General features: G+C 47.7%; 1 protein-coding gene across 1 annotated transcript; it reads left to right on the top strand.

Annotated features, from left to right (window-relative positions):
- The first annotated feature begins 3,697 nt into the window (after nt 1-3,697).
- LOC119448610 (uncharacterized) lies at nt 3,698-17,321 on the top strand. The gene is made up of 7 exons (XM_049666431.1): nt 3,698-4,042; nt 15,388-15,876; nt 15,929-16,213; nt 16,262-16,435; nt 16,496-16,615; nt 16,652-16,705; nt 16,742-17,321. Exons 1-7 carry the CDS (start codon nt 3,698-3,700, stop codon nt 17,051-17,053), a joined length of 1,779 nt encoding a protein of 592 aa, XP_049522388.1. The 3' UTR covers nt 17,054-17,321.
- The last annotated feature ends 6,315 nt before the right edge of the window (nt 17,322-23,636 follow it).

Genomic DNA, 23,636 nt, shown 5'->3' with positions numbered 1-23,636 from the left:
AACGAAAAATCTTAGGAGTAACGTTAAGAGACAGGAAGAGAGCGGTGTGGATCAGAGAACAAACGGGGATAGACGATATTCTAGTTGACATTAAGCGGAAGAAATGGAGCTGGGCAGGCCATGTAATGCGTAGGATGGATAACCGGTGGACCATGAGGGTTACAGAATGGATACCAAGAGAAGGGAAGCGCAGTCGAGGACGGAAGAAATCCAGGTGGGATGATGAAGTTAGGAAATTCGCAGGCGCAAGTTGGAATACGCTAGCGCAAGACAGGGGAAGGGTAATTGGAGATCGCAGGGAGAGGCCTTCGTCCTGCAGTGGACATAAATATAGGATGATGATGATGATGATGATGATGATGATGATGAATAAAAAATGAGACAATAACTAGGCCTGCAGCTTTGTCATGATTGCTTCAATAGTATACACCAATTAATCCATTTCGACAAAGGGAAATTTCGTTGCAAATGACCTTTAGAGACTATATATAGAGGTATTACATAATACATTACAAAAGACGCAGGGAAATTCCGGCGCGCAGATGGTCTGCCTACGCTCTCTCCGACCGGTCCTCACGAGCCTTTAGCAGCGCATACTTGGACGAGGAGAAAATTTCCATCTCTTTCGCCAGAATTTCGGAGTTACATGGATTATTTGTAAGAACAAAGGGAGTTGCGGCAACTCGTTTTGAAACGGTAACAGCTTGTCTGGTAATTCCCGATGCCGATGGAGTACTTTCAATATGCACGTGTTCAAGTATGATGTGAACGCAATTATGGACACAAGCAGTTGCTTCCACAGGAAGAGTTGCTGCATCACGCATTTTGTTCTTGGAGTGCTGAAGTTCTTGACAAGGTCTGTATTTCGCCTGCGATCACGGTGTGCGCTTTGCACGTATACCGTCAGTGTAAAACCAAAAAAAAAAAAAAAAAAAAAAAGAAAAAAAAAAACATAGTTTAAGGAAACACCTTGTGCCGCTGATCCCCAACTGGTGACATGCATTCTGGGACGTTCCCTTACGGTGATAGTTTCGCTTTCTCGAGGTTTCGCGAGACTCAACGTAGCCTCAGCCCACGAGAGCCAGTGAGAGCTTCTTTCGCGCGTTTGCTCGACCCTTGTGCACACGCGTCCAGTGCCGATTCTCGCGAAATCTCGCGAAAGTGAAACTATCACCGAAAGTCATCATTCAAGAATACGTCCCCGGATGTTGGGACGTGCAGTGGACATGTCTATAGCATTGGAGGCTGCCCGAGGCTCTTGACAGTAAGGGCAACTATCCTTAATTTCTGCGTGTTTCGAACACCAACCGCTCTGCAAAGACTTAATAATAGGGTTATTTGAGAGAGAGAAAGAAATGTTTATTGATGAAACAGTGTCCCGAGCGAGGCCCGGTATCACCTTGAGGTGGGAAGGTTCCTTAGTCTAGGAACCCTCTGGCTTCGACTGCCCTCTTGGCCCTGGCGACGAGTTGGCGTTGGTCTTCCAGGTCCCCGAGGGCGAGCTTGGCCTCTCACGTTTCAAATAGGTGGTCTTCGTTTGCTTGTGGTGCTCGGTTCGCATCCATTTGCGGCTTCATTTCGCTGTCTTCATGCCATGGGAATTCCAGGAGCAAGTGTGCCAGGGTGTCGGGTACGTTGCAGAGTGGGCGGAGGTAGCCGTGGAGTGTCGGGTAGAGGCGGTGCATTATCGTTCCTTGAGTGCACGTGTTGCTTTGTAGGCGCCTTAGGATCACGCTTTCTTCTCTGCCGAGTTTTGGGTGCGATGGAGGGGACACCCAGCGCTCGAGCCTGTAGCGTTGTAATATCACCGAATAGTTGGTGGGTATGGCCTGCGCCTCAGGCCATACCCACCAGGGATACTTTGATTGCCCAGGGATACTTTAACATGATGTTGATCTTTTCTATTTATGCGTTCTTTAAAGCCAGGTACGGCATGTCGTATGTGATGCGGCTGGTGAGCAGTGCTTGTATTATTCTTAGCGTGTCTTACTCCTTGAGCCCGCTTCTTTGGCTTGGTATCCTCTTGACGAGGTGCGTGAGTTGCGAAACGGTGCGTTGTAGTCTTGGTAGGCTGACCGCTCCCGATCCATCCTTGTGGATGAGGAGTCCAAGTATGCGTAGAGTATCGACTTTTGGGATTGGTGTCCCGTTGAGGGCGACGCAGGGGTCGGGTTCTTCGTAGCTGGGTGGCCTGCCTCTTGTTTTTGCTGTCAGGAAGATGTGCTCAGAATATAAAAATTTTCGAATCAAATCTAATACGAGCATTCTAGAAAAATGACCTTCAATAATTAAATGGAGTACTGAATGTCTAAAATTCTAATTAAGTCAAATCTAAAGGTTGCATGGAGTCCCTTTGAAGAAAGAAAAGACGCATTTACGCTATTTCATACACTTCATGCCGTTACAATTAGGTACCAGGTCACCTAAGGGGCTTGTAAATGAGAAACAACTGAAAAATGGCCATATCTGAGGCATCATAGCAATGACAGTAACGGAACAAAAGAGCAGCACATCACCGGATGCACGTAGTACAGTGTTGTGCTCATTAAAGAAGCCAAGTGTAATACTACAGCAGTGACAGCACCACACGTTGGTTTGATGAAATCAAACACCGTGAGGTTGGCCAAATAATCAAGTACTTTGCCTAAGTAGGGACGAACTCATAATCTGCATAAGGTGAGGCCGGCTTATTTAACGTCTGGAAGCTGCCGTCAAAAAAAAAAAAAAAAAAAAATCTTCATGCGTTCGCTCAGGAACTGGTTCACCTGTGCAACAACCGCAGTCCTCATGCAGCAAAATCATCCGGAAGCCTGCACTTGAGTCGATATTTCTACCTGTATCCCTTATAGTATTTGCACAGAGACGAATATCTGACATATTTTAGTAGTGAATTGTAGAAATGAATACGAATAGAAATAGCGAAAATTATTCGATTCGTATTCGAAATGTCGAATATTCACACACACCCCTTTTTAATACGCGCTACATGCTATATAAACATCGCTGTTGACATGCGGAGCAGTCTTTAAAATTGACCGCGCAGCTACGGGGCACGTTATGAGGTTAGGGCAGCCCGACAAAGACAATGGAAGGAAGCTTCACCAGAAGCACGTGCCCCCACAAGGGGCGCGCTCTTTATCCAATGCCTTCACTCTTTTCTCTGCATCGTGTGCATAAATTGAATTCATAGTGTCGTCGTAATTTTAGAGCTCGTCTGTTTCTTTTTTGCAGCAGCCGGACATGGTCGCTGCCCGTGCACTGCTCCTGGTCGTGTTCTGCGCCTCCCTCTTGCCATTGCTGCAAACTAGGGCCATCGGCGATTCGACTGGCAGAGCCCGCGGGTCATCGTCGAGCGTGTCGCCGGGAAAATCCGATGCAGACGACTCGGTCTCACATGGCCATTCTTCCGCAAACGCCACCGTTGCCTCGTATTCGCGGAGACGCGCTTATGACGAGTCAGACAACGTGGGGCACTCCTCCAACGGAGGAGTTGCCGTCCAAGGCGACAAGAGGCACGGCAGTGGTTTGCGCGGAGGAAGTGACAGTCGCGGAGGCAGAAGGCGGTATGGCGGAAGAGACGACGGCTTGAACAAAGTGTGGCATGGAGGAAGTGACGACCGCGGAGGAAGTGACGACCGCGCTGGAAGTGATGACCGGGGAGGGAGTGACGACGGCGGAGGAGATGACGATTGGAGAGATGACGACAGCGGAGGAAGTGACGACTGTGAAGGAGGAGGTGGAGATGATGACTGGGGAGGAAGTGACGACTGCAGACACAATGGGTGGCACGGGGGAAGTGACGACAAAGGGGACGAAGGGTGGCATGGAGGAAGTGACGACCAAAGGGTCGAAGGGTGGCACGGAGGAAGTGACGACCGTGGGGACAAAGGGTGGCACGGAGGAAGTGACGACCAAAGGGTCGAAGGGTGGCACGGAGGAAGTGACGACCGTGGGGACAAAGGGTGGCACGGAGGAAGTGACGACCAAAGGGTCGAAGGGTGGCACGGAGGCAGCGGCTCGGACGGAGGAGGTTATAGGGCAGGTAAGAAGGCCGGTAATCAGCGTGCAGCAAACGACAGACACAGCAGCAAGTTGCAGAGGGGAAATGAAGACGGCGGCGGCCAGAAAGGCAAAGGAAAAAAGCGCGGGAAGAAGCACGTCGGAAATCGCGCGCGCAAAAGCAGAGCACAGTCTTAAAGGGATGACGGGAACGGCAGTGGCGGTGCATGAAAAGCAAAATCGACGCTGTCGCACTCAGACGTCATATGAAACGAAGGGAGACAACCAGGCAGTGGCGAAGGCAAGAGGAAACATCACGTAAAAAAAAAAGGAAAAAAAATATGAGCACTCATTTGCTCGAGGTGGTTCAGCCTAATTGTCTGCTCACATCAACTAATGGCCATTTCTCAATACGAACACCGTCGCGTTGTGGACACTGTTGACGACAACGAAGAGCATAACACGCCTAATTGAAACAGTATTCTACGATTCTAAGCTACGAAGAAAGCCCTCGTGTACTCAGTTTTCAAGAAATACATGTGCACTAGTTCCGTTTGCGTATGTCTTACAGTGTGAAACGTTTATCCGCGACCTGTTGTGGGACTCCAAAAACACCGTCACGTAAATTTAGAACGTCAGGAGCAGCACGGGAGTCTCACTACGCGGGTTCGGATTAGCTTTCGTCAAGCACGAATTCTTTTGTGTATGCTTGCCGATTGTGGGCCTGCATCTACACCGCAAAATTATTGCCATTGACAAGATTTTGATTAATATAAGTGATACATATGCTGGATTTCATGGGCATAGCCAGCTGCACATGAGGGGATCCTCAATAGCGCTAAAAATACAGAGAAAACATAAAAACGACAACACACTACAACACACGTAGCGCCGTGTGTTGTTGTTTCTATGTCTGTCCCTGTCTTTTTAGCGATATTGAGGTTCCTAGCATGACAGACCAACTAGAATGACATACCCAGTATGACAGAATCAATGCCTTGGTCATGCACGTGTAGACTTCTTCAAATTTTTGGAAGCTACCACCACTATGACCGGACCTGTCATCAGATCACATATGCATGGTGTACATGTGCACGCGTACAAAGCACAGACACAAGGAAAACGAAATGAACGACACAAACTTTATTTTTGCGTTCCAAAAAACTTGTTCTTGGGCAAGTTGGTTGATACTTAAACCATCGTAGTGCAAGTAAAAAAAAAAAAAAAAAAAAGAACAATGAATAGCAACCCAGACGCTCGAGCCGTGTCTGTTCTTCTGCGTGCCGCCTTCTCTGCTTCGTGTTTGCTTTATTTGAGCCACAATGGCTTCACCAAGCCTTCTGCGTAGCCATTTACATTCATCTTCTGTTTGTATTTCTTACGGGTGTCTTCTTAAACTTGCATGTAAAGTGTAGATCATGCGGTGACAGTGGTGCCTGCAAAGTGTTGCACTGCTGCATACCACGAAAAGAGATGAACAATTCATCCGAAGAGTCCGCGCTCTCTTTTCCTCGGAGGAGCTACTCTCCCCGCCAGCACAGACAGCGGTCACACGTGTGCCACCTGCAAACAGCCGGCAGAAACGTGAACTCTGCGATTCCCGTGAAATGCAGGGAGCGAAAAAGCGCCTCTGCAGACGGGCCCAAAGACGAGCCTCAAAATAAAGAAGAAATAACGGTAGGAGGAGGTGCTCGTAAACGTCACGTGGGCCCTCGAGTCCAAATATGGGAGGATGCCGAGGGTAAGTGTATGAAGCCTACGCATGAAGGCAGAAACCAAGTGGTATACAGTCTATATGCGCGTGATAGACCAACATCACGCAATAAGACTGTTGTATCATTGCACGGCTGCGCTAGAAGAAATTTTATGATTTCCCTGATGCTGTGGTCTCTAGAATTTTGCTCTCGACTGTGCAATATTTGTGTCGTGTCGGGTACGTTATCTGTATATTTGGGGAGGGGGGGGGGGGGGAGGATTAGAAAAGAGAGCGAATCATGGGTTTATAGTGAAGCCTCTACACTCAGTAACCGTCCCAGATCAACATTCTTTATTGAAGGTGGCACCTCCGCAACTGTACTTCAGGTGAAGACGTTCTTTTTCTCTCAGGTTGTATATAGAGAAATTGCACAGGCTCTGGCAGTCAATAAGTGTTGTTACAGGTTGGCATTGGGGAATACGCTGGCTACAACACAGAAAGAAGGACGAAAAGAAAAGAAGGGGAACAAAAAGGCAGGTGGATGGTGGACCGCTGCTTTTAAAATTTTCCCACAGTTCATTATGACGTCATGAATGTTCGTAGCGCTTGACCGGGGCTACTTAATCGTTAATCAGAAAAAAAAAACAGTATACGCGTGCATTTCGCTGAAAGCTCTCAAATGCACCAAAAGGAAGTCAAATTCCTGACGTCATATGAACGTAAAATGCGCTGCACATTGGGGGATAAATTCAAAGAACGAAACTTTAGCTTTTATTTTCTGCACATATGAATAATCAGTTCTTTTCAGGCAATGAAATGCGGAAATAGCATTGGAAGCAGTCTAAACTTCCAAACGTCTTACTTTATATAGACTCTTAACTAGAATATGCAACACTTATGCCGCATATTTTAAACGATACTCATTGCATAACCATATTTTTGGAGAGTCTACTAAACTGGAAGGACAGAGACTCCAAGTCTGAGCCAGCTCTGCCAGGATGATAAGCTGTGCTTGTAATAGTTTAAATGTGGTGACCTGGAGAAGAGGTATTAGGTGGGATTAAGAAGATAAAATAGATTAACTAAATGTTGATAAGGACCAGGGTTTATATCTTTGATTTCAAGGGAGAAAAAGGAAAACTTACAAGAAAAAAAAGAAGGCATGTCAACCTAGAAGTATTGAAGTATGAAAGTGTAGTCAGCAGAAAAACAGACATTCAATCAGGCTGCTGCTCGCGAACAAATATGAAGCTTCAGAACAAGAGGATTAGGATAGCACAGACGCGATGGATGAAAACCTCACGAAAATAAAAATAACTTCAGAGGTCTTGGTTGAAGTCGGGTGTAGCGCACTAGGACAGGAAGAAGACACGCTTTCCAAAGCAACGACGGATATAGTAGTAAAGAAATGAGAGAGCATGAAATACTTAAGCCTTAGGGATAGGTAGAACTCGCCTGAACTCTCGAAATTTATTTGCACGCGTAATATTAGAAACGGGAAGATTGAAATGATTTAGAAGGAAGGAACGATAGGGGGATGTATGGAAGGAATAAGAAGATTTGACACTGGCAGGATCAAGATGTTCGCAGTCCAAGATAAATAGGGCAGTGTCATAAGCAGCTTCGTTTATATAATGTAGGCCGCAGAAGTACTTTATAGACTTCCCAACCTGGGCAAGGCAGCGCTACGGACGCCGCTGAGCAGTGCCCTCAGCGGGAGCAAATGAAAAAGTGGTCAGACAGCGCGGTCCGTGTTGTTTACGGGAGGACGGGCTACGAGATTGTGTCTCGCGTGCATTTGTCTCACGTGCATTTGTCCGCACAAGCCCGCCGATCAGTGCCACAAGAGTCTCGAAAACACGAAGGGCCGAAAGCCGCCCGTGAAATTCTGCATATTTCCGGACAAGAGAGAGAGAAAGGCAAAGGAAAGACAGGGAGGTTAACCAGAGATTATCTCCGGTTGGCTACCCTGTACTGGGGGAGGGTTAAATGGATGCGAGAGGTGAGAGAGCGGACACGAATAAAAAAGTGAAAAAAAAGGAAACCGTGCACACACACACACAAACGCGCGCACACACACACACACACACACACACACACACACACACACACACACACACACACACACACACACACACACACACACACACACACACACACACACACACACACACACACACACACACACACCACACACACACACACACACACACACACACACACACACACACACACACACACACACACACACACACACACACACACACACACACACCACACACACACACACACACACACACACACACACCACACCACACACACACACACACACACACACACACACACACAACACACACACACCCACACACACACACACACACACACCACACACACACACACACACACACACACACACACACACACACACACACACACACACACACACACACACACACACACACACACCACACACACACACACACACACACACACACACCACACACACACCACACACACCATAACTCTTTCTGTGGGCACTGTCACGCAGTCTGCGAATGCTTTCTAGTGTTACACAGTGTCAACGTCCCATCCTACGTCACACAGTGTTGAGTCCCATTTTGTCACTGAGTCCGGTGTCCTTTAAATAACGCAGCAGTGCGTTCAGGGCGGTTCGCGCTGTTGTTCGTGTAGGTCAGTTTTCAAGGATGTAGTTTTCTGTTGTTGTTGTGCAAGAAAGAGAGGAGACAAGCGTGCACTACTGCTATTGTTAACAGAGTCAAGTAAGTCGCGCTTGTTAGCTTTCAGATGCGACATTTTTATCCGTGTCGCGCAATCAGTCGAGGGGGCTCTCGCGTGTTAGTGGGGTTCAATATTAAAGTGTACACTGGGGCTGGTAGCCACAGCTGGGCGCCACTGCTGAGCACCCGCAGCAGCGGGGAGCTTCGTGCAGGTGCAGCGAGTGGCGTGACGTGGTGCGACATTACTGCATGTTAAAAACAAAAATGAAGAAAGAGGCAAAGGATTCTTCGCCAAGGACAAAAAAGCGTAAAGAAACTCACGTGGAAAGCAGCCTTACAAGTACCAATTAAGAGAGACGCTTTTACCATTGCTTCGCGCGACACAACGACTGTGACGTCCCTGAAGACCTGAAACCCATGACGAATTTAACCGCTGTCACACAGGCACTTTAAATCGCGATCGAGTCCGATCCGGAACGGGTGCTTCTACACGGGCACTTTCGACCACGATTTTGCGCGATCCGAATCCAGTAGATCGCGATTGTAGGCTGTCGTCTGCACCGTCGTGCACGCAGAGTGAGTTCAACCAACACGATCTGGAATGTTGGACCATGCAGCAGGGACCATTCTTGATCGCAATAAAAAAAAATTGATTCGGATCGCGATCGAAAGAACCCGTGTTGCACCGTGTTGCACCAGTATATAAGCCAAAGCGATTCAAACCACCGCCTTCCCTCCTCTCGCAACACAACTAGAGGAGTCATGATGTTACACAGTACAGTCCGCAATCTTTTGGGCAACCTAATCAGACCACCTACTAATGTCAGTAACTGCCGCACGCGCGAGGAGAACTGTTCTAACGTCTTCCGGAAAGGACCGGAGACAGTGCGAGAGAAATTGTTGCACATTCTTCTAGCATTTCTGCCTGAGACTGAATTGATGGACTCATGGTGGACGTGCACGTATTCATGAAACGGAAAGGACGCCCAGGCGGAAGAGTTGCCAGTCAAGTCTTACGGGCTACAACTTGCCTACAGCAGCATTACTATACCGCCACCACCATCACTTTAGAGCGAGATTGCTTGGCAGTGCCGATGGCTCCACCTGACTGGAGAGGCTACATGGAACCCGCATGCTTCCGGCTAGTCATTTCACTTATCAGGACCTTAAAATACAATAAACAAAACAACCAGATAAGTTACTAGGTGACATAAGTTAAAGGGACATTTACGTTTTCTGTGGCCACTTTCCAGGCACGGGAATCCGGAAAGAAAAGAAAACAACTGAACATGATGAAGCTATCAAGACGTCAATGTACTTGAGAATACAGGAACCAAATTTTGGCGCCCTTTAGCCGCTTCTATTATTCACAAGTGCTCTACATGTGCAACGTGTATTACTAAATATTAAATACATTTTGTATCTTATACGTTTCCTTGTGTTTTGTCGTTAATCATTGATTTTTATTATATCATCTGTATTATTTCCTTACACACCGAACAAAACACGCGCCACGGGGCAACACTTGTAATTTATCTTCATCTTAATGAACATGAACGCCAAGAAAGTTACTTTACTTTCTATGAATGAAACTAGACAATGCATGTTCCCGTTTCCCAATGTACACAACACTACAAGACCTCTATGCCACGCCGCCTTTAAAACGAATGAAACCGCTAGAAAGTATGTCAAACCACAAAGTTATCGATATGTTTCTGGAAATGCGTTTGTCAACCGCGGTGAAAATGCAAGCTATAGTTTTTTTTTTTAGTAGCCACACAACCACGCCCTTAACATTTCAACCTTTTTTCGCTCGCAATGACCTCTTCAAATACAGCTTTTTTCCGTCAACAGCTGAAGCTTGGAACTCGTTGCCGGGAATTGCGTCCGTTCACTACCATTGAAAGAATTCTTGGAAGCCTATTCATGTTTATTAATGTTTATATTTTTGTCCATCCCACTCCTGCAACAGCCTCATTGAGGCTGCAGTATGTATAAATAAAAAATGTCACAGTTTCGCCCTAAGGGCGAAGCAATGAATGCGATAGCAACACAGCAATGTCATACGAAGTAAGGTGAGCGGCTTTGGTAGAAATATGAATTGTAGTAAACATGAGCTGATTAAGTAAGCAGGTGTGCTGCGGCGTAAGTAGACCGACATGAAGAGAGACTCGATGAGCCCGAGAAGGCGCGTGTGAAACGGTGATGTTGATGAGAAGCGCTTCCCGTGGGCAGCGCGTGTGAAGGGACACACCTGTAGCGCTGCACTGCCGATCCGGGCAGCATTGCATGTGTAGCGTGCGTTAGAAAATGTGGCCCGACTATTACTAACTGAATGAACAAGCGTGGTGTGAGCGCGCACAAACACACATGAATAGATCACACTGAATGACTGCAGACAACGACCATCAAAACTCTGGCAGCAAGCGGATACGCCGCAGCTGCGAAGGTACGTGCGGTCTATCGCTTCAACGGAAACTGAGCGGCGAATGCACGGCGCATAAAGGTCAGAGCCGTGTGGAGATAAGAGACGGTGCGGACGAGCGACGAGCGCGGTTGTTGGCAGAGTGGAAGTGCGCCCCCCCCCCCCCCCCCCGCTCTTTCCGCGCTGGCTTCCCGCTTCCTTGCTTGCGCGTGGGAGATTGAGTGCGTTCGCTCTCCGTGATAGCGCGCGTCCCCGCACGCTTCCGCTCGGGCATACGGCACGCGGCGAAGATTTTATCTATAGGGAACCTCACGGCGACGGCGACGGCGACGGCGACGCCGACGGCAGAAATCCGGTTGAAGTGTCTATATAATTGCTATCGCAATAATAAAAAAATAATATAGATTACCCCACTGCTTCTTTCCTACCTTCTTAATCCTATGGGAAGTGTCATGAACATATATGACAAAACAGCAACCCTTTTTACTGTTTCCTTGTTTCTGGATCCCTTTGCTGAAGGTCAAGGATATCACACTTCACCGAGCGAATATATTTTAATGTGCGATAGATACGTGCTATAGGCATTAAAAAAACAAGAAAAAAAAACATGCCCAGTCAAGCCGGTCGAGAAGCAGAGCCACATTTCGCTTTGTGAGGGCCGAACAATTTAGATAGGGAAGATTGGGGCCCCTACACCATTGTTTAACCACTTTGGAGTGAGTGGATGAAAAAAATCAGGAGCCGAATTCATAATGATTTTCTTTAGTAAGTGATGTTTGCTAATGGCCAGCCACTTTAGCTAATATAATGCCCAGCGCCACGATCAGCTGACACATCTGCTCTTACGAACAATTCTAGCGTAAGAACTTTCTTGCGAAAACGGGGCCAGAATTGGTTTTGTCGATCTTGGCGTATATAGTGCCAACAGACGTTAGCTTAATGCTGGTGTCAAAAAAAAAAAAAAAAAAAAAATCTGCAGCTTATAGCGCAATAGTATAATGCGAAATAAAAACTAAGTTCTTTCCTGTTTTCCTTAAATACTTTCAAAATGTCTGCGACATGGTAGTCAGTGGCCGTGTGTTGTCAAGGCCTCAAAACATAGGTCAGACTATTGGAACGCTTTGACTGCTAATGAACCTAGACTTTTTTTTTTTTTTAGAAATTAGTTGTTAGAAGAGGAGCGAAATTTGACAACACACAGAGAACAGAGACCGGATGAGCGCATTTACAAATCACGATCCACTCTTGCCAGAAATACGTCACTTAGATGCCCTACAGAGCAAATCCAAATTTCCTACTTTTGTACGTGTTACCCGACCATTCAACAAATGTAGATTCTAAATTTAAAAACAATATGCAGATCCAACGCACATGTTGGGATCTAGCGAAGCTTTCATGAAGCGGCTAATCAAATGCTATAAGTTTGCCCATTTATTCCCTGCGTTTTTGATGTAAAGGAAACAGGCGCGCGCGCATGTGCACTCGTTCACCCGCGCTATACGCCACGTGACAGTCGCGACGATCATCTCAAACAGCTAGTTGGCGTTAATTGGCACGATTGAAGTATACGCAGTATACGTGCGATTGTAGCCTAATAGCATCGGGCTGCGCTGCTGGAGGTTAGATCCCACCATAGGGCCCGTGATTCAATTCTTTAGCGCGAAGCATTCTTTGCCTCATGTGGTCGATGGTGGAATAAAACCTCTGCGTGGAGCACAGCGGCTCGGGTGCTCTAACTACTATATGCGTGCGATTGTGGCCTATATAGGAAACAATGGCAAGCATATTTCTCTCTTTCCAAAGGCGGCCAGATCGCGCTTTGAGGCGCCGTGTTACACTGCACTATCTGCGAGACCGGCCCACTATCCCTAGCACTTTCCTCGTAAAGCTTACGCTATACTGTGCCAAATTGCGCGAATTTCTGCCTACTTCATGATCGCCCCAGTTAATCGTGTTTTAACATTTCTTCGCTGAAGTACAAATGCCATCGTCGTTTCGACATACATCACATTACATAGCCATTGGCACGGAGGAATGTATAACGCGTAGTCGCTGATGACGTCACAATCAGTGTATCCCTCGCTTCCGCGTGTCCACTGTACCCGTGTAGTACCCGAGAATCGTCATGTCGTAGGCTCGCGCACGCACGCACGCACGCACGCACGCACGCACGCACGCACGCACGCACGCACGCACGCACGCACGCACGCACGCACGCACGCACGCACGCACGCGCGCCGCACACACACACACACACACACACACACACACACACACACACACACACACACACACACACACACCACACACACACACACACACACACACACACCACACACACACACACACACACACACACACACACACACAGGCGCGCGTGCGTGTTTACGTCATCAATTGTTGATGACGTAAATGTTTTCAGACTGTGTTATCCTTGAAGGAGTTTGCTGTCAGCTCTGCCTGACTCACACTAACGTATACACGTAAATAACTTTCAGTAATATACAGCAAACCTCTCAGCTTCCGCATACTGCATAGTATTAGGAAGTATGAAGGGCGTTCAAGAAGTTCGCATTCTCGGTACCATAAATTTGAAATAGACGCACCCGATTGGCATCAAAGTGAGCGCACGTCACTCTAATTTCAGTGGAATATAAAATTGTCGTTCTATATAGATAGCACCGCGGAACCCCCCCCCCTCCCCCCTCCCCCAATAGGAATTACGCCTAAACAAAAATTACCGCGGCCATCAGAACAGTTGGTTGAAGCACAAGGAGTGATCCGCTTTTTGGATTTGAAGGAACACAATGCCAGAGAGATTCATGCCAAGCTGGTGACGGTGTGGTTTTCTCGAGAGAAACGAGATGGCGCTTTCGGCGGCGTGCCTCACGCTGCCTCGGCAAAAGCGCACGAATACGAAACAATTACCGCTTTCCGCCAAGCTGCTGTGCGATCAGCTGTCGGAAATGCAACTCGGTGTTCGCTAACGCACTGTGCTTCGTTCATGCTTCAATATGTTGAACGGTAGAGGGAAGATATGTGCAGCAGTTGGCTTCAAGAACGGGGACTGGCACATTAGGGCGTCATAAGCTTCGGAAGCGCTCACGTGGCCTCTGAAACTGTGGCCAAAGCTTCGTGCCATCCACCTAATCTCAGTCTACGATATCCACCGATACAGATGTTTTCTGAGCCTCACCGGCGTCATGCACTTTCATTGTAAAGACGGAGGCAATGGAGGCAGCTGAGGCAAGCAATGGAAGTGTCACCCTGTGATATAAGGGTCAATACGGGGACAATGACCCAGCGTACGACACTATTGTGCAATGACGCAGGCGATTCCATTGCGCTCGAAGAAGCCACGACGGCGAAGAACGGAGATGCTGACCGTCGCTCGATGGTGAACCACAAATTGATGCGCAAGAGGTTTTAGTGTTTGCTGACCGATGGATAACTCGCAAAGAGAAAATGGCGTCCTTGTGTTCCCACACTTTACGAATCACCTGTCATCATGGCGCTTCGAATTATGTGATATAGAATTTAGTGCAATCTATGCGTGTGTCTCAGAATGGCGCTTTCGTCTCTGAAGAAATGGAATAACAAACGCTCGAAAAAAAAAAAAAAGAACACGTATCAAGTGTCCCCACTCTCAGTTTTCTTGTCGTGACAAATCCTCGGCCAAATCGCTCCATTGTTGCACGTGCCATAGTATACGTATATGCAGCGATAGCATAGCTGCTTACCAAGTTATCTATCGGTGACATGCTTTCTGTTTCTTTTTAGCTTATCAAGACGTGTCTGAGTTTTCGCTTCGTAAACCTGTTCATGACTTCATATAAAAAAATTATGAAACTTCGTTTTCTTTCGTCAACACAGCGACCTCTGGTTTTCTTCTCCCTTTCTCTCTCTTCCTCTTGCTGTTCAGCGCGAACGTATAAAAGCTTGCTTTCTGTCAACGCTCATCAATTGCCGCTCGACAAGGAAAGCATCTGGAGACAGCAGCGTAAGTAACCGTTCGTATCGTATTGGTAGCTGTGAAGGCCCGCACTTTTCGCTGGCTAGGCAGTGTCATCATGAAGTGCTAGCTGGTAATGTAGATCGACAGGACGCCTTTGACTCTGTTCGAGTAATGTGCTACGTTAGCAGTGTAACCCGCTGTACAGGTGACACAATCCAACTTAATCTATTGTACAGCTGTGCCGTTGAGCAGTTAAGCGGGTCTGTACGTTGCTGGTCGTACAGTGTTGTGCAAAGTCGGTTGACTTCTGGTGTCAGGTTTTCTTTCGCACTAGCATGATTAAAGTGTGCATTCGTCTTAACAATTAACAGATGCGCTTCATCATTTGTATACTTTCTTGGATTCCTGTGCATTTTTATTCTCCGATGTAAATATTGCTCATGTTTTGTGAATACATAGCCTAAATGATTTCCAACTGTGTCAACATGAGCCCTTGATCTCGGCAAAACGTGTCACATTCGTCGCAGTCACATTACTGATCTTCACATGCTTTCCTTTCTTTCGTCTGGTTCAGGCTATGGCCATCGTCAACATGCTGCTGGCACTCGTGTGCTGCGCCCTTGCGTGGCCGCAGACGGCACACTGCCTGGCTCTGCACAAAACAAAGCGGCCGGCCACCGAGCCAGCACTCGCAAGACTCACGGTTGCGGTGCCTGGCACGCCTCTCGTCAACAGCACTGTTACGGAAGACGAACCGCAAACAAGGATACCACTAAAGGGCCCGCGGACAGCGAGCGGCCACAAATCTTGGCATGTGCCCGGTCCCGTACCGAGGGCGTCCAATGATAGTGGAAGCAACGAAAGTGAACCGCTGCGAGGGCCCTGGAGCGGCAGCGGCGAGAGCTCTTGGCAAGTCTCCGGCTCCGGCCTGAGTGGCTCGGGCTGGTCGAGTTCAGCTAACGACACCGCTGGAAGCGGATCTGGCTGGGGCTGGGGTTCCAGCGGCGACGGTGGCCTCAAGAACAGCAAGGCTTCGGGAAACGGGAGCGGGTCTGGTTGGGGTGTAGGTCACGGATCGGGATTCGGACAGGTTAACAAATTGAGCGCTGTGAAAGGACAACGAAAAATCGGTGGATGGAGTGGCGGAAGCGGCCAAGGCTCCGGACAAGGCGGCGGCTTTGGGTGTTGTGGCGGCCAACAAGGAAGTGGTCAAGGTTCTGGCTGGGGAGGTGGACAGGGCTCCGGACAAGGTGGCGGCCCTAGCGGCGGCCAGGGTTCGGGTCAAGGTTCCGGCTGGGGAGCTGGCGGCGGTCAAGGTTCCGGACAAGGTGGCGGCTTTGGCGGCGGCCAAGGTAGCGGTCAAGGTACTGGATGGGGAGCTGGCCAAGGCTCTGGGCAAGGTGGCGGCATTGGCGGAGGACAAGGCTCGGGTCAAGGTTCCGGACAAGGCGGCGGCTTTGGCGGCGGTCAAGGTAGCGGTCAAGGTACCGGATGGGGAGCTGGCCAAGGCTCTGGGCAAGGTGGCGGCATTGGCGGAGGACAAGGCTCGGGTCAAGGTTCCGGACAAGGTGGCGGCTTCGGCGGAGGTCAAGGATCTGGCTCGGGTCAAGGTAGCGGTCAAGGTACCGGATGGGGAGCTGGCCAAGGCTCTGGACAAGGTCGCGGCTTTGGCGGCGGTCAAGGTACCGGATGGGGAGCTGGACAAGGTGGCGGCTTTGGCGGCGGCCAAGGTAGCGGTCAAGGTACCGGATGGGGAGCTGGCCAAGGCTCTGGACAAGGTGGCGGCTTTGGCGGCGGCCAAGGTAGCGGTCAAGGTACCGGATGGGGAGCTGGCCAAGGCTCTGGCTCGGGTCAAGGTTCCGGACAAGGTGGCGGCTTTGGCGGCGGCCAAGGTAGCGGTCAAGGTACCGGATGGGGAGCTGGCCAAGGCTCTGGCTCGGGTCAAGGTTCCGGACAAGGTGGCGGCTTCGGCGGAGGACAAGGTAGCGGTCAAGGTTCCGGCTGGGGAGCTGGCGGTGGTCAAGGCTCGGGACAAGGTGGTGGCTTTGGCGGAGGCCAAGGTAGCGGTCAGGGTTCCGGCTGGGGAAGTGGACAAGGATCCGGCTCTGGACAAGGTGGTGCCTGGGGAAGATGAGGTTGTGACAGTTACGAAGGACGTCAAGGCCTCGACACCTGGAACCGCCAGGTCAACTTGGAATTATCCGGCTGGGACGTTTGATCTGTCTGACTTGCCGCAGTAGGTGCTGTCCATCGAGTGACTACACCTTGCTGCATACCCTACCTGCCGAGCGGTATGCGACAATTTAGTGGCAGCTGGTACGACATTCTACGACTGCGTCATGTGCCTCTTTTACAGTCATGCATCGAGAAGTTTGTGGCAACTACATTTTTAAACGCGTGAAATTGAATTCCTTGTGTGCCTGAATGGCTGCTTTTAAATACCATGTACATGTTGCTGCTCTCTCGGCGACAAATGCAGAAATAAAAATCTGGTACATATGACAGAAACCCTTTAGCATTCTGTCCAGTCACTGCTCATGTCTCAATGCTCCGGAATGTAATGCTAACTACGGCAATCTTTGATCCATAATAAGCGCAAGAACATCATTGCTATCTTCTTCCGCATGCATGCCTTTTGTACTTCCAGAGAGCAGGCTATCCAGTCCTAGTAGTAAGACTAAGTCTCACTATTCGGGGTTTTCAATAGATTATCATGTCCACGGTACCACACACCGTCAATTCTCCAGTGTTTCTTCTATAACCTCACATGCATTTCGTTTGCCGGACAACCTACAAACGCGAGTGTAAGACCTGCTGCCTTGTATTTTATGTATCGATTTCTTTTATGCATCCAGACTGTGGCATTTCCAACTTGCTGGTTCCGCCAGTTCGGACACTTCCTTTGACGAAGCGCTGCGAACTCTATATGCTGTGTTCGTCTTGAACATCGCATGCGCACAGGAGCGTGATTTTAGTGTCTTCATGCGGCCACTACAACCAACATTTCGTAGCGCCCATTTTATCTGTGTTCAAAATCACCTATTTAGATCGTTAAACTTGTGCCATGGCATAATTATTGCACTGTATGCTTTACCTAAAACGCGCTATGGACTATACATGTGCCGTTTCCAGGAGCACTGATAATATTCCAGAGCGCAACACCTGCGACCTGCGAGACAACGCAGTTTAAAGCTCTGGAATAAGTTTGACCACTTGTTCTTTAACGTGCACTGTAATCTAAGCGCAATGAAAATATTGAAAAGCCAGTTTTGTGGCCTTCCTCGGCCGAATTAGTTGCGACTGTCACGAGGAAAAAAAAACGTTGACAGTCACTTTAGATTACGCTAAAGAGGATGAAGGCGAAAACCTGCGCGTTCTCGAGACATTCACTAAATTGCTTTGACATTCTCATTCGAATGCGTTCTTACTTCCTATTACTTGTTTTCTCGTTACTTTTCTCTTGTCCATGTCTTTCGATCACCTAGACATAACCACTGGTTCTGCGTGGTTGACTAGTTAGAACGGTCTTGGCTTTCTTTTTCGTTCATCTACTTTCTTGTTCGTAGCTTGCGTAGTCATTCTGAACTTGCTTCTGCTCATAAGTTCCTTAGACGTCACTTGCATTTTGGTGCCATAACGCCGGGCGGCCGTCTGATTTTTCGACCCATGAGACATCTAAGGCTTTCGCCTTAAGCATGTGTGTAAGCATGAAACGCTGATCGTATGGATCACAAAACCACACGTTTATTACCCAGTCTTCATAAATCGATGCTACCACTCTGTGGAAAGACGCCAGTGACAATTTGCTCCGACGAGGATACTGGCTATTTGGGAGGGAGGAATATCGGCTCCTCCTCAAATATCTTCCACGATACAGAGCTGGAGTGTGAATGACGAGCTGCGCGAGTTGCGACACACGGATCTGTGTGCGAGACATTCAGACTTCATATCTTGGATTGTCACAAACAAACGAACAGTGCGGGGTCAGGTGTTGTCCTGTTGTAACAATACACCTCAAGTCGGAAGTCCTCGTCGCTTAATTCTGATAGCTGGGCGCAGTGGCGCACCGACGGGTGGGATTCGGGGGTTGTAACCCCCCCCCCCCCCCCTTTTGTTTAACCCCTTTTCTTTCCTTACGCATTTGAGTACTGCAACTAAGATGAAAGACGCGCAATCGTCTGCACACTCGCAAAAAGCGCATTTTTTGACAATTTACCGTCAATAAATCGAAATTAGTGCTGTTTAGATGGTATTGGCAAACTGTCAAACCCCCCCTGGCAGAGATCCTGGGTGCGCTACTGTATAGCCGACCGTTTATTTCTAAAAGTGGTTTCCATATACCCAGATAAGCCAAACCCATCAGAAGTCGTCTAACACCTTGTATTCCAAAACTAGCAAAGCTGTTTTGGTTTTTAAGAGCAAGAGTGCAGATTGGCGAAGGCACGTGCAATTTTTCTTTCCATACGTGGGGCGCTTGACAGTGTTCGTGCTCGAAAACTAAGGTATTGTCAATACAGCTAACACAGCAGCAAGCACTTGTCCAATTGACCTGCGATGAGCGTCGAGGTTGTCCCTTCGGCGTAACCGAGAGCACGAGCCCAGCGAAGGATGGAAGCGAACCCGGAGCGCAGCGGGAGATGAAAGACGGCGATAGCGAAGAGAGCGCAAGAAGGAAACGATGGCTACGACGACGATGGCTACGAGATGGCGCCATAGTAGCGCGCGTCGTTTGTACGGAAACAAAGTTCTGCATGAGCGGAGGTGCTACTGTCAATCGCCCCAACGCGTCATTCACGCGCTGCTTGTCGTGATCTCCCGATTATCGAGGAAGTCGAGCTACACTTCGCTCTGTTTGCAACGCGCCGCACGAGCCAGATTGTCCGCACCAGCCGATATATGCCGAAATGAAAAGAAGTATAGATATTCGCTCAAATTTCGCATTAGGAAGTATCGTAATAGTCAGTGAATTTTTTCTCTCTAGTGTTTAGGAAATTTCCATGGGGACTGGGAGTTTGTTACACATTGATATGGAAGTAAATTGCTTGGGTTGTTCGGTATAGTTTGTATGGACAGATGGTAAAATATTGAATTCATATCAACCTTTACTATAAAATATAAAATAAAAGCCTTCAACGAAGATAGGTTCTTCTAACCAAAACGTTGGCCAGCCTTTTTGAGGCACCTTATCCATGCTTGTAATTTTTGTACCACAGTGTGCTACTCCATCTGTCAGCCACCTTCTTGATTTTGGATTATTATAACATTAGGAGTTAAGATGCTAACGTATGCGGTAGTAAATGTTGCTGAAAATGCATGACGAGGCAAACAGACAAGCACACATGGCAGGATCAAATACAAATGTTGAGGAAAATTGGCTTTCTGTACACTTTGCCATCACTACAGTAACAAGATAACCAGAAATAAAATAAAAGCATAGTAGGTGCAAGAAAATGGAGGATGCAAAGTAGACTTAGAATGTACACGAACGATAAAGAATCTTTAAAAGCTAACATCCTCGTTAATGCTCAACACGTCTAAAAATTTATACGTACGAGATCAGCTCGGGGTCTCACTTAGAGAATAATTATGAGAGAACAGAGTAGTTCGGCCTGATAATCCGACTTGGTGACGCATCATGACTCACAGCATTTTCCTTCCATGATTTCTTCGCGGAACAGGGATATCCCACCGTTCAGCGTAGCGTGTCTTACGTTAGCTCACATTACGTACGCAATGGGCGAATATTTCGCAAGAAACAGTAGTTGGCTGAAACGGAAGGGCCGCGGTTATCTTATTCAGATTGCACTTGCATGCAGCGTATGAAGGGCGCAGCATTAGCAACAGATGCCAGTCCCGCGACATGAATGACTGATCCTGATATGACAGTTACCGACGATGTGAAACAGTAGGTTCAATATGCGCGCTTTCGCACTGAAAATGATATTTCTCTTCACGACTCTAACCACCCCAAAAAGGTCGAACCCAATTTCAAACCACAGAAAATGAAGCAAGTTGGTTGCTCACATTTATTAATCTGAAAGTGTCGAATTTGAGCAAAAAAGCTGGCGTCGGTTGTCTGTGGCAGTAAACTTCCATTGGCTGGGACGCTACGTCACGAGCGCGCCTCGGCGGAGCAGAGCGAGCGAAAGGGGACATCTGCTCCCCTTCAGCGCGTCAAGAGTTGCATGATGTGAGAGGCCATCACCGCGATGGTACGTCACCGTCGCTCTCGGAAGCCTGTGCTGTCCGCGCATTCCTTGTCCGCGCAAGCTCTCACGTGCGTTCTAACTGCTGGTAAGGCCTAATCAAAACGCGCCAACCTCCTCAACGCGCCCGCTCGCCCGCGAGGAGTACAGACTTGAAGAACCGCTCAGCGCAGCTTAATTGGACAGTAATGCTTTTTCCCCCCACTCACTCAATCAATGACTGAGTGTGAATGAGTTTATTTCTCCTGTTTACAACAGAAAGGAAGCAGAAGCTAAAGGCCGTGTGGCCTGGCAAAGGCTTGCGCTCCTAGAGCAAGGCGGCACCTAGGCCGTACACAGCAACATGAATCATACAGACATACCTAAACACGCTGGGCGTTAATGTGGGCTCAGTAGAAAGATTACACAGAATGGGGCGTCGCCAGACGAACAAACCGCGCCCTGTGATACTGAAATTGTTCGACCATCGGGAAAAAATAAGCATACTTAAAAACTGCTTCAAACTAAAAGGAAAGCGCATATCTGTGTCTGAAGACTTTTCCGCTGCCACTAGGCAACTACGAAAACAGCTCTGGGATAGTACAGCTAAGCTACGTGAATCGGGAAAGAAAGTCAGGCTCGTGTACGATAAAATTAGGGTTGATAACGAATTGTTCGAATGGGATGACGCACAAATGGCAAGAGTTCCAGTCTACGAGGAACCACGGTATATAGGACGAGGCGGAGAGATGAATGACCAAACAGAAGCACAGGAAGTTTCACTTGCCTTAACATAAACTGTCGCAGCATTGTTAAAAAACCCACTGACTTGGAGAGTATAGTCATCGCGCATAATCCAGAAATTATAGTGCTCACCGAAACATGGTTAAATAGTGACATTAATGAGTTTGAAATTGTGCCCCCGGGTTAAGCATCCACAGAAATGACAGAGATTCGCGCGGTGGTGGAGTTGCGATTATGTTCAAAGACTCGTTACAGGTATTGAGACTGCCTGACATTGTAGGAATAGAATGTGTGGTCGTCAAAATGATCTTAAAAGAATGTGTTTTGATAATTGGATGTTTCTATAGGCCCCCGAGCCCCGAGAAAACCTTCTACGAAGAACTTAATAACTTCTTATTGTCTTATAGAAATCACTGCTATAATTTAATGCTTGTCGGAGACTTTAATGTACCCCATGTTGCCTGGGACAACGATTTTCCTTATGCGCTCTCAAGTGAGGCTGTACCTTTTCTAGACGTTATGCTGTTTCATGATTTAACGCAACTGGTTAAAGTACCCACTCGTGTTCAAAGTACTAAACAATCAATCCTAGATCTTTTCTTAGTCAACCACAAGGTGTTACAGCGTAATCCTACTATCCTCGAGGGAATATCAGACCATAAGATTGTATGCCTCAGAATGCAATTAAATTATGATTGTAAAATCATAAAACGGGAATCATATGTGTCTGTATTCTCTCGCGCAAGCAATGTTGGCGTACTGGATGTACTAGACAGTTCATTCTCGCACTCTGTCTCCTTCTATGAGTCAGATAGGCATTCAGTTGATCACTTGTGGAAATTTTTTAAGAACCTTGTGATAAGATGTATTGAAACTTTGTGCCACATAAGCGGAAAGTAACTCGGAACATAAACCCCTGGATGACCAAAGAAATATTACGCATGGGACAAAGACTAAAAAAAAGCAAAACAAAAATTCAAGCGACTTAAAGTAGCATCCGCAAGCAGCCAGATTTGTGCGCTGAGATTACAGCTGAAAAATTGTATTGCTAGCGCCAAAGCTTACTACCAAAATGTGCAACTAAAGAATTTTCTTTCTTCGTCCCCGGCGAAATTTTGGAGGTATCTTTCAACAAAGAAAAAATCAGCACCTAACCTTGTTATAAACAATACTGCTGTGACTGATAGCTCTGAAATTGCATGCGTACTTAATGAATACTTCCACTCGGATTTTACTAGTGATAACGGTTCAGACGATGAGTTTTTTTCATTCAGTGAATTGCCGCCAATTGACGATATACACATAGAAGAGGAGGGCGTGTTTTCCCTTTTGCTTAAGTTAGATGATAAGAAATCCAGTGGAATCGACAACATACCAACCGCCTTTTTAGTAAGATACGCAGAATGGTGTTCTAAGTACTTGAATCTAATATTTCACAAATCCCTTGCTCAGTGGCGCACCGACGGGCGGGGGGGGGGGGGGGGGGATTCGGGGGTTGTAACCCCCCTTCCCCCCTGAGGCCGACTTAACCCCCCCCCCCCCTTTTTGTTTAACCCCTTTTCTTTCCTTACGCATTTGAGTACTGCAACTAAGATGTAAGACGCGCAATCGTCTGCACACTCGCAAAAAGCGCATTTTTTGACAATTTCCCGTGAAGAAATCGAAATTAGTGCTATTTAGATGGTCTCGGCAAACTGTCAACCCCCCCCCCCCCCCCCCCCCTCTCCCTGGCAGGAAACTACTGGAGCAATGCCACATAAATCTGCCCAATGCCAAATAAATCTTACAAATTTTACGAATTTTATTTCACTTTTAAGATTTTCATATAAATCACCCTCTTAGATAGGCGACATACTTGTCAATTTAATCTGTCACAATTTCTACTTCTCTGTCC

Source organism: Dermacentor silvarum, chromosome 4 (assembly GCF_013339745.2).
Source record: "Dermacentor silvarum isolate Dsil-2018 chromosome 4, BIME_Dsil_1.4, whole genome shotgun sequence".
In the NCBI taxonomy this organism is placed as follows: Eukaryota; Metazoa; Arthropoda; class Arachnida; order Ixodida; family Ixodidae; genus Dermacentor; species Dermacentor silvarum.
The sequence above is the reverse complement of the archived record's forward strand: the minus strand, read 5'-3'. Positions and strand labels throughout refer to the sequence as shown.

Excerpts from the sequence above, each read along its gene's own strand:
- LOC119448610 (XM_049666431.1), top strand. The coding sequence starts at position 3,698 with ATGACGACAGCGGAGGAAGTGACGACTGTGAAGGAGGAGGTGGAGATG. Across the intron at positions 16,616-16,651 it reads CGGCTTTGGCGGCGGCCAAG|GCTCTGGCTCGGGTCAAGGT; the intron begins GTAGCGGTCAAG and ends GAGCTGGCCAAG. Across the intron at positions 16,706-16,741 it reads CGGCTTTGGCGGCGGCCAAG|GCTCTGGCTCGGGTCAAGGT; the intron begins GTAGCGGTCAAG and ends GAGCTGGCCAAG.